At 44.8% G+C, this 12,124-nt stretch overlaps 1 protein-coding gene across 1 annotated transcript in view; it reads right to left on the bottom strand.

Annotated features, from left to right (window-relative positions):
- The window catches only part of LOC146855445 (stabilin-2-like), a 1,201,024-nt gene that overhangs the window by 458,084 nt on the left and 730,816 nt on the right, over positions 1-12,124 (bottom strand). The window contains 1 exon segment of the mRNA XM_085653243.1: positions 9,847-9,921. Within this exon segment, the coding sequence (XP_085509369.1) occupies positions 9,847-9,921 (75 nt within the window).

Below are 12,124 nucleotides of genomic sequence, written 5' to 3'. Positions count from 1 at the left end.
CCTGTGGGGACTCCACGGCTCATCTCTGAGCCCCAATTTAGTTAATCTGTATTTGTCATCCGTGGCCAAGCTCATTCAGTCTTTTGGTTGTAGTATATTATCCTACACATGGACACTCAGATAATTGTAACAGTGACAGATGATATACTATCAGTGGCTAAGCATTTTAAGAATTGTATGATGGCCATTAGTAACTGGATGAAGGACAACTCCTTAAAACTTGACGCATACACATCAGTGGTTCTTATCTGTGATTGTCACCCTTCCATTTGGTACAACAATCGGTGCCCCCTGCATTATGTTCCCCTCTGATTCCAGTGAAGTCAGCTAAGAACTTGCGAATGATACTTGATGCACATCAAACCTTTGATACTCAGGTCAATCGAACGCGGTCTCTTGCTTCAACATCATTTGCTCCCTAAAGAAAATATTTACCTTCCTTGCGGTGGTGGCATGGAAAACTATCAACGCCATTGATCTTTTCTAGGCTGGACTACTGTACCGATCCATGCCTCAATATCAATCAGGGCTCCCTAACTAAACTGTAAAACAGTACAGAATACTGCCGCCCATCTTATTCTTGACATCCCCAAATATAGACAGATATCAGGGGAGCTAAAATAAAAAATCACTGACTCCATCAGGGCAAAGAATTTCCTTCAAATCTCATTGTTTTCCTCATCGAGCATTGCATAGTCAGGGACCACATTTTTTTAGGTCTAAGTTTCAGTGGTATTGCCCTGTTAGGCAGGTGCGATCTTCCCAGAGCAGACAACTTTCACTACCTAGAGTCCATAGATTAAGATGTGGGTGGCAGGTGCTTTGCCTATACCACTGTCAAACTTTGGAATTCCCTTCCACACCACATTTTAAAATTAGATAGCTATCGCTCTTTCAGCAAGGGTCTAAAAACATGGCTCTTCTCTCAATAAGATTGTTCTTAGGTCTTTCTGACATCTACGCTCTCTAATTTCTTCGAAGGGCTGTTATCGCCTTGAATGAATGACCGGTCCTTATATAGGGCACAGCGACTCCAGCAGGAGTGTCCCGGCGCTAACGGTTCTCATATGGCTGCCTTAATGGAAGCCTTAGCTCTTAAAAAGCCATGTTTTCTTCAGTTTCTTGAAATGAGTTAGATCTGTAGATGCTCTCAGAGCCACTGGCAGTTTGTTCCATGCTTGGGCTCCTAGGAGGCCGAAGGACCTACCACCTCTACGCACCATGCACGTCTTGAGGATGCAGGCCAAATCGGCGGAGGATGATCTGACTGCTCTAGTAAGTATGTAGCGGCTAGCTCGCTTTCTAAGGTACCCGGCGCCCTTGCCATGGAAGGCTTTGAAGAAAATTACCATGGCCTTGAATGTTATCAGCTCTCTCACTGAAAGCCAATGTAAGGCCTTGAGATGAGGTGTCATATGCGACTAGGTTTCAGTCTGAGGATCTCCCTGGCTGCTGAATTTTTCACTACCTGAGGGCACTGAAGAAGGTAGTCCGGTAGTCCCAGGTAGAGGGCATTAGCATAGTCTAATCTGGACGTGACCAGCGCCTGCACCACTATCTTCCTGGAATCCGGAGGGAGAAACGGAAGGAATATTTTCAACATCCGCAGTAAACCAAAACAGGTTCCCAACAGGGCTTGTACCTGGGACTGCATCGAGGGATCATTATTGATGTAGATACCCAGGTTCCTGACTGTAGATTGGGCAGCACATGCGGGGGAGAATTCTTCAGGCCACCATTGGCTCCAATTGCTCACAGAGGGCTGGCCGAAGAAGACAATCTCGGATTTATCAGGATTGCACTTGAGCTCGGAGCCTTGACGCCTCTGGGTATTTGTTAAGGGTGGGTGGAACTCACCGAGTTTCACTCTGCAAAATTCCGCAGAGTTACATAAAAACTTTAAAAGACTTCACGGAGTACCGCAAGCGGGCGGAAATCAGAACATCACACTGATTTTTAGCACCAGGTGCTTGATCCGTACCTCATAATCACCGTCAAGGGCACCACACTGCCTGCCAGAGGACACTGCTTCTTTGATGCCGCTTGTGCAGATTTTCTACTTGAGCAGCAGCTTTCTCACAGCGAACAGCAGCGACTGCCATGTTAATAAAATCTCACCGGCTGCTGTTTTAATGCCGAAAATTTCACTAGGGGACTCCAATTCTCGCTCGCCTACTTAACGTTGATGAGCCGTGTGTGAGAAGAAACTCTGCCATGCGACGGTTGTCACAAGTGTGGTCAAAACTCTGCAAACTCTGTCTGCAGAGCGCTATTTATCGCTCATCCCTAATATGTGTGCCTATGTGTGCCTGTGTCTCTTTGTTTGTGTGAACCTATGTCTCTGATCTAGTGTCAACTTCCACTTGTGTTCATGCGTACCTTTCTGCTTTTTAGCTTTTGCACCTCTGAGCATATGAATACTTCTCTGTTTCTGGGTGTCTGTGTGGTTGCGTTTCTGATGCTTTGCATGCTTTTACCTTTGTGAATTTATGTACATCTGCGTATGTATGTGCCTGTGTATGTTTGTTTGCTTCACTCTTTCTCGTTTGTGTGTATGAGTGTGTGCCTGTAATTTGCACGCCATGCCTTTGTAACAGCGCCAGTTTGTGTCTCTTTATCCTTACACATTTGTGGCTCAGTGTATCTGTTATTGTGCGTCTTCTTGGTCTGCTGCTTGTATATTGTGTCTGTGTTTCTCTGCACGTGAATATTCATGTGGACGAGGCTATGTTTCTGGGTCTGTTATCCTTTCTGTGGAAATAAGCATGTGTATGTATGTTGTTGTGTCAGCCTATGTCTCTGAGCATGTGGTTATTTTTTTGTATCGCTGTCTCACCGTGCTCCTATAGCAGCTTAGTGCAACTGCCTCTTTGTATAAGGAGGCCCGAACCTGTGTGGCTCGGTGCTTGTTTGTGTCTTTTTTGCCTGTTTCTTTGAGTCTGTGCGTCTCTGTTCCTACTTGCCCCCGAGTCTCTTTATGTGTGCCTGACTGCTAGTATCTGTGCCAATGCAGACATGTGTGTCTGAGTGCTTGTGAGTATCTGAGTTCTTTGTAGAAGCATGATTGTCTCTGCTCCTGAACTAAATGTATCTCAGTGACGGTTACTCTTTGCCTTTGCACCTGTGAAATCATATGCCTCACCAGTATGTTTGGGCCTCTGTACTTATCTTCTGTCTGCCTCTGTGAGTATCTGTGTGTGACAGCATGAATGCATATCTTAGTATCAGAGACCATGAATGCATATCTAAGAATCAGAGACCATGGATGCATATCTTAGTATCAGAGCACAAGTGTGTTTTGTCTGTAGTTGTTTGGGTAAGCCAATGTTTGTTTTTGATACAGAGTGCATCTCTGGGCCACTGAATCTGTGACAGTAGGTGTCGGCAGTGCTTAATTTGTAAAGAAAATAAGTGCCAAGGCTCTAGGCCACCACTTCGTGCAGCACACATTGTCTCTGCCAGCGCTGCCAATGACAGTACCAACACATCTACTGAACATCACATTACTACACGTGTGACAATCCCTACTTCTGCAGGTCCCCAAAGCTATAAAAACGGCTTAGGCGGTAGGTATTAGTAATTTTTAGTGTGTATTGAATTAATAAAAAACTGTTGTGCTTGTTGTGGTGTCTTGGGCCCTAGGCCCACATGCTGGAGGAAATGACCACACTGACATGGGATTAGGATACTGGAACTGACCCAGGGCACGTGCGCCCGGACCCTTTTATTAGCAGGGTCACCTGACCGGTGACGCCTGTGATGGGTGGGTGTTTGTGTGGGTGTATTACACAGGCAGAACACTAGAACGTGTCCAGCAGGGCACTACCTCCCTCCCAAACTTTAATGAAAAAGATATAAACAACAGTTCAACCTATTAGGAAAACAAATAAGCAATACACAGCACCAACTGAGTCTCTTCAGGCCATCTGCCAGGCAGCGCTGGAGCTTTGGACCTCATGGTCAGGATGCTTTAGTCCACCTTGGCGATGTAGTTCAGACCAGCCTGATCTTGCGGTGTGGAAGTCTATTTACATTGTTCTAATATCAGTGCATCTGGAGCGGTGGTGAAGTCCACTTTGGAGATATTGCAGGCACTCAGGTTCCGGTGGAAAGCCAACCTACAGCTATTGCGGATGACTTTGGTGGACGAGGCCCTTCTTTGGAGGCGACGTACTTGACAATCGTTCCAGTTCCCAATAGCCGAGCAGCTTCACACTTGCCAGGAATCCTCTCACTGGAGTTTTCTGGAGGGCCGACCTGCTGGGCTGCCACGGGACCGTGTGGACTGTGCGGGCTCTGTGTATGCCATGCAAAGGTGTCACTGAGGAACTGCCAACAGGACCATAGCCAAGTCGCTCATGTTGCTGCTTTGGGTGGTGTCTCAGTCTGGGTGTTCTCGCCATCAGGCACAGGTTCTGTGCCTTCCTCAGATGGGCTTTGGGTGACCAGTCTTCATCTGTGACCTGCGTGCTTCCTGGTGCCTATCGTGGAGCTGCTGTCAACACATCTCTCCGATCCGGATTCCCCTCTCACAGGAATTCCGTTGAGGCCCTTGCCCCTGGATTGCCACGTGACAGCGTGGGCTGTGTGGGCCTTTTGTAGGGGTCGCTGCAGAACTCCCAACAGGGCCATGGCCAAGCCTCGTGTAACCCCAAGGGTGGATGGTCCAATGGTCGGGAACGCTCTTCTTTGGCAGGCTTTAGGTTTACTGGGGCACACAGAAGGTTCCTGGGTGGCTAGCCTCCCACGGTGCCAGGAGTGCCTTGTTGAACTCTGGATGTCTGGAGTTTTGGGATCCACTCGGGTGGTGCGATGCTCCTTTGATGTTCTTGGTGATGATGCACATGGATGATGATCAAGGTAATTTTCCTTCAGTTGGGCAAACAGGCGACGATCTCTGGCTTTAGGTGACCTCATGGAGTGAGGAGGACTGGAGGGACTTCGCAACCCATTTCTTCGTCTTGCTGAGGCTGGTCTTCACCCGTGGCGTTTCCTTGCATGTTGCTCCTGTTTTTTTTGTTTGACTGGTGCAGTAATGCCCAGTGGCCACTACGTGGCAATACCGCACCACTCATTGGCTGGAGTGCTGCTGGTCGGGTCGTGCTGGGAGGCTGTGGGAGCGCTGGGGCATGCAAAAAGCTGTTCCGTTCTGACGCACCTCGTGGTGCTTTTCAAACCCTGTGGGGTGCAAGTTTCTGGCTTTCTTGCCGCTCGCTGGGGGCATTGGGACACTCCTTACTTGTGATGGAGTCCTCCTTGATCAAACAGCGGCAGCAGGCTCTTCCGGCTGGAGTTTGGGCCCGGTCAGGGCAGGTGCAGTCTCTGTTCCTGCTTTGCCTTGTGTGCAGTACTACTCGCTTGGTGCTTGATGGCAGTGTGCTTAATGGTGCATGCCGCCCCTTGGAGGCCAGCATTCGATCTTCGTCGGCGTCCACCAATAGCGCTGCTTGCCGTCTTCTCCCAGAGCAAGCAACAGTGGCCATGCCCTTCCAGGGTTGTCCTCCACTCTTCTCACGGCGTATGGCTATTGATGGGGTAGGGTAGAAACGGGCTAATTCCTGCTCGTTGAGGAACATTCGCGTCTCAGTCTGCCGGCAAGCGGGGCAGACCAGCCTCGTCGCCATTGTGGTGTCTTGGGCCCTAGGCCCACATGCTGGAGGAAATGACCACACTGGCACGGGATTAGGATACTGAAACTGGCCCAGGGCAGGTCCGACCGGGCCCTATTATTAGCAGGGTCACCTGACCAGTGACGCCTGTGATGGGTGGGTGTTAGTGTGGGTGTGTTACACAGACAGAACACTCGAACCTGTCCAGCAGGACACTACACTTGTATCCAAATTAGACAAACAGCGCTACCATGAGGCTGGCTGTCTGAAGTGCTGGTGTAGAAATTAAGTGCCGAGCATTGAAAACCACTGGCTCACATAAAGCACTGGTGTTTGTAACATACAATGTCTGTGCGGCTGATCACATGTTCCTGTGGGGCAGTGCTTGTTGTCAACATGCTATATTAAATTGTGTGGTTCACTAATTACGTAGCCTCTTTATGCTTAGGGGGCAAACTTTGGTCTTACTCAAAGGAAGATTTCTTTCAGAAGTGGTATGCTGACTATCCTTGGCTCATGGAGGACTCTGAAGTAGCATAAAGGGTGAGGGATTAAGCCATGGTGGTGCCCTGTTGGTTGGATGGAGGGTGGTGATTCTTGTGACCTGCTGGCCAACACACGCTGAAGTGGAAGTCTTTGCTTGAGATTCACAGTGGTTGTCGAGTCTTCAGGTGCTCCACAAAAGCTAAGGCAGCTAAAGCAGAGTTTTGTGTCCGTTTATTGGATTCACATAGACCACAATTTGCCCAAGAGCTAGTGTTTTTTTCTGGTGACAGTGTTAGTGCATTCACGCTGTTCTTGTTTGAGATGTCTCGTACTTGAACTACGATCCGTGTATCAAACTTTTTCAAAGCCTGTTACTGTTTCATTGTATAGGAGCCGCTCTGACCTCACCTACTACCATGTGCCAGGAACACCAGATGTATACCTTGTTCTTGTATTAGGCCATCTGTCCTAATGTTACCCTGAGCTAGGATATATATCCTTGTTATTCATGTGTCTCAATTCGTTAGTCTCCTTGTTTTTGTAATATAGTATGACTTTGCTTCTGAGTGTCTATGAGATAACGTGTAACTGACTGTGTCTTTATGATAGTGTGTCTATCTGTGATAGTGTGTCGCAGGGATAGTGTTTTTGTGTGGTAATGTATTCAACAATATTTATCACTGTGACATGGTATGTTTGAGTGTTTATATGTCTGTGATGGTATGTTTGTGCGTGAAGCCTGGGTGACAGTTCATGCAATTGTTTATATCTGTTTGACAGGCTTTGTTTGTGTCACAGTGCTTGCATGTGCATGACAGTGTACGTCCACAAGAGTATGTTTACTGGAAAATGAGAGCATTTCTCTCTGTGGCAGGATATATCTGTGCGATTTTGTGTCGATGTGATGATGTGTTTTTGTGTTTTCAGTATATGTTTGTGTGGTTGTGAGTGTGACAAAATGTGATTTTGCAGTAGTGTCTTTTGTATTGTATTGTATGATTTCTATTGCAATTTCCTACCTCATGTCGAGGTCCAATGCGGTCTCTGTTGAACTGTCCAGAAAGCAATTACTATATATGGAATGCATGGATGGTAGAAGGGTATTGGTAGTGGTCAAGTTTATTAGTAATGTGTATTGCTGTCATATGTGGGGCCTGGCGTGTGCACTCTTTGAACAGCAACATGTTGGTGTAAACAAAAGTGTGTTACCCCGAAATAGGTCCCAGGATGCTGGTTTCCGGTCCAGGGTTGACCTGGCTTGGCAGTTCTGGCTGTACTGTTCCCATGAGGAACAGGGTCAAGACTGATTTGCATATGGCTGTGTCTGAACTGGGGTGGCAAAATGAGCTAAAGAACGATGATGGATTCAACCCAAATCTGTGACTGGGGGTGAGTGTCTGAAAAGTTTCAGTGCTCCGTCTATAATCTCCTTGTGTTTGCTTTGTTTGCCCTAAGTTGGCAGGGTATGCACAGACGTGGGGTCCCTTGCTCACTTTGCCACTGGATTCAAACTAGCCTGGCTTATCAGGGGTGTTATCCCGAAACCAGTGACTGGATGCTTGTTTCCGATCCAGGGAAGACCTGGCTTGGCAGTTCAAGCTGGACTGTTCCCATGAGGAACACCGTCAAGACTGATTTGCATATGGCTTGGTCTGAACTGGGGTGGCGAAGTGAACTAAAGAACAATGATGGATTCAACCCAGATCTGTGACTGGGGGTGAGTGTCTGAAAAGTTTCAGCAGCTCCGTCCATCATCTCATTGTGTTTGCAAAATAGTATCACAAACAGCTTTTACAAACCAGCCAATGATTGTATCATGGGCTTTAACTTCGTCCACCATTTCCGAAAAGCTAGAACATGTGTGGGTCAAGGATGAGAGAAGGGTGTTGATAGTAGCTCCACTTATTAGTGTTGATTTTTCTTTGTTATGTGTGAGGCCCGAGAGCGTGTTCCAGATTTGTCTCAGTGGAATGCTATTATTGTGGTTGGAAGCAAAGGGGTGTAAGAATAGGATCGCAAGCAGCATGAATAACCTAGTCAAAATTGAAGGACTTGGTTCAGTTGAGTCCAGCATCTAGGAAAAGCCAGGTCTTTATTTCTGTTCTGAATTCTTGATGATTGTTGAGCATTCTTACCCTTTGGAACTGTATTTGAGAGCTTTCATGTAAGTACTGAGAAGGAGCTGCAACAACTACTGGAGTTCTTAATAAGGGGGATGATCAGGCATGGAAAAAATATGTTCTAAGATTTTTATTTTTATTGTATAACTAAGTTTGGATTGTAAAGCTGGTTGGTCCCATCCCCTGAATGGCATGGTGTGTAGTACAAAGGACTTTAAAGGATTGTCTTATTTGACAGCTGCCGTAATATGGTACCAGACATGCCTGGCTGCTGCATTCTGCATTCTGCATTCTTTGCAATGTTTTAGGGAGTCCAATGCAAAGTCCCTTTGCATAGTCCAGATGGGCTCATACTAGAGCCATAAATTCCTCTATCCTGTATGGAAGGAGGAAATAAGGGACAATACATAGAAGTGTTCTTATCATGTAAAAAGAGTCTCTTGTTGATTAGAGATTCAAGTGAGTGCTCTGAGTTCATAATCAAACCAAGGTTTTTGACTTTATTTGACATCGTTGGTGGTTGTCCTATGTTGATCAACCAGCAGGATTCAGCCTCTACTAGACATTAGCCAAGACCAGATATGCGGACTACAGAAGAAGGTTGTTCCAGTTTTAAAATTATTTGTGGATCATTGGAATAGATTTAGCATGTGAGATGGAAATATTTCATAAGGATAGGAGGAGATGTTAGCTGTACATTGATGGGTAGGGGTGCAATTTCTGAACCTGAAAGGACTAATACTTGTGTTTAGTAAGGGGGACTTGGAATTGAGAAACAACTGGCAAACATATGTATGTCATCATTTTCTACCAAACTTCATCCGTGGCAAATGGAATTATTATATCTTTTCCATGTGTACAATTAAAGTGTGATATAGTACCGCACATTAATAACTGTATAGAGATGTGGTTTTAAAGTGGCTGATTTGAATATCTTATGCCCCATCTGAATTAAGTGCAATAAAGTATCTGTAGATATTTCTAATCCTATGTCTTGACTCCACTATCTAAGTGTTTCAAACTATGATCTTATGTCTCTGTAAATAGTTTGTGAATAGATCTGTTGGTGACAGCTTTGAGGCCTTGTATTCAGATTTTTCCTAATGTATTCTAATCTAGATTTATGCACTCTGGTACATTACTGTTCAGAAAGGACCATATCTGTAGGTAAAGCTCATCTTGGATAACATATTGTCTTTGCAATTCCTGAAACTATTTTAAATCAATTTGGTTATATAAGTCTTCAACTATCTCAATCCCCTATATGGCCCATCCTCACAAGAATTACTTGTGAAATGTTTTTAGGAGTGCTGCTTCTCCCCACAAGGGAGTGTACCTTGCAATATCTATCGTTTTGAACAAGTTTTCGGGTTAAGTAACGCCATTTCTAGTCGTAAACAGTATTGTTGAAATTAATTTTTAAATAGCATTCAGAGGCACAGTGTAGTCCATCTACACCAAAATGACCTGGAAATGGGATCTGGCGTTACCGTATTAATTTGATTGCTGCGTAATTTCTCAGACTTTGAATTTGTACTTAATTTTGTGCTTTCAGAGTAATGGTATGAAACGGAGTGTCGTTGGAGTAAAAAAAAAACTGTGCACAGCGCTTCTCCTCTGAGGATACTTACCTTTGCCTTGCAAGGGTTAATGGGGACACACAACTTGCCATCCCCGTCATATCCTTTGAAACAATTGCACACCGACTAAAAGAAGAGGAAAAAGTAAAATTAGAAATTAGGAAAAAGTACAATTAGAAACGAGGAAATGTGAATATATAAATGGAAATGTACACTATTCTCCCATTTAGCAAACTGATTACCTCTTCGGTTAAGTCTCTCGGCTCCTGAATGTTTATTAGCGCTTAGATGCCTGAGGGGATAGTTTAGCACTTTATAGGCACTATGACGATGATGGACTTTTTAAACCCACTTCTGCATTCCCTAAATTCTCAGGTAAAGAAGACAGTCAGAGGTCTGGGATCTGCTTCTCCTACTTACTTACGGTGAAGTTGGGGTATCAAGAAAACAACAACTAACTACAGTACACTAAGACACTTTCTTGAAAGGAATTAGTTGTAAGTGGAAGAAAAAAGCGTGTGGCCTACTCGGCAGGGATGGAAGCATCATTCCAAGTAGGAGCATGTATAACGTAGGCTGAATTAAATGGCAGTAAGTCATAAAATGGCTCCAAAGGATGGGGGTGAGACATAGCGGGCACTAATGGATTGTTGGGCTTGGAGAATAAATGTTAATGTCCATAAGTCCATTTTAAACTATAGCTAGACACCCCATCTATTCTTTCTAAAAGTAAGGTGTCACAGGGGTCTGAAGAAAAAGGCTCCTTGATAACCTTTGGTGGCTTTGAGACGTTTAACCAATCACCAGCTCAGTCACAGCATCTTTTACAACTTCTTAACCCACAGAACCAACTAATGTCTATGAAACTGCACTTGGCAGATAACCATTGTGTTCATTCCAACTTCAAAGACACCTGGGTTTGGAGACGGCACTCCATTTTTGCACTCAGAAAAGAGCCGTGCAAATTGACTCATGGTTGGTGTTGGGAGATAAGATGAGAGGTGCATACAGAATTATTTCTTAGTTGTCTTTCATGAATCGTGCAAATACTAATGAGACCAGAAAACAGAAATGTTGCTTTAGTTTCTCTATAAAGTTATAAAAATTGAAGTTGTCATACAAATCGTCTATGTCAGAAAGAAAATAGTGCCACTCCAGTGGTTCCTAACACATGATATAATATACATACAAAAGGAACCTCCCTGTAACCTTTTTCCACTCTTTTGTAAAAAAAAAAACCTGGGCCGATGATTAACCTAATGATTTCAAATATTCACAATATTAGGAACTTTGATTCTCGTCTTTGCCTCTTTGGTTTCAGTATTGATGAGGAAACTTACCTTTTCGGCCTTCAATCTGTCGCAGAGTCAAGAGCTGTGTAAGCGCATTCATTCGGGACTAATATGTAATAATGGGCCGGTCACATAAAGTAGGTGAAAATGTGCACTGCCTTTTTGTGATCTGCCCAGCATGAAACACTGTCACTGATGTAATAATCAGTCACATTGCAAAATGCGTAAACACAGGTGGCTTCAGAATATTCTGCTTAATGAATATTATTTAGGCAGGAGATAGTTTGCAATGCTTGTGAATGCCTGTGTACACCGGAATAGAGGCCTGCATGACAAGGCAGACCTCAATTTCTAGCATTTGCATTCCTGACAGATGCTGCTTCAAAAAAGTTTTCCTTTGAGGAATGATATACAGAGGAGAATGCAATGATACCTCTGTCATGGCATGCCCCCAAACTCTGCCATGGCCGGTCCCAAGCCTGACTGCAGAAAGAGGAATGTTATGCATAGGTCTAGCCACTCCATCATGTAACAATACTAGCTACACAAAGTCAACCAAAAGTCCAAAAGACAGGAGAGGAGAGAGGAATCCCCTTCACAGAGATCTATTACACCTTGTGGTGAAAGCCAGAGATCCCTGGAAGCCACAAAGTTGATCCACCTGCTCTCAACCAAGACCATCACCATGGGGACATGGAACATGAGGACCATGAATGTTACAATGCAAGTGGAAGCAGAGATGAAAGATTACAACCTTGCCTTGATTAGCATCAGCAAAACTAGATGGACACAGTCTGAACAGAAAAGATTTGCCCAAGGAGGAATGCTGATATATACTGAACATGAGGAAGAGAACACCACAAAGGCTCGGGGAGTAGCACTGATGCTAACGCCAGCAGCCAACAAAGATCTGACTGGATGGGAAGCCAAGGTCCCAGACTTATTACAGCAACTTTCCTCACAAAGAAAAAGATGATCAATATGAATGTTATCCAATGCTATGCTCCTACAAACAATTGCTAAGAAGAGGAAAAAGA

The sequence above is a fragment of the Triturus cristatus genome, chromosome 4_1, assembly GCF_964204655.1.
Source record: "Triturus cristatus chromosome 4_1, aTriCri1.1, whole genome shotgun sequence".
Taxonomy (NCBI): Eukaryota; Metazoa; Chordata; class Amphibia; order Caudata; family Salamandridae; genus Triturus; species Triturus cristatus.
This window is presented reverse-complemented; position numbering and strand designations above follow the sequence as displayed.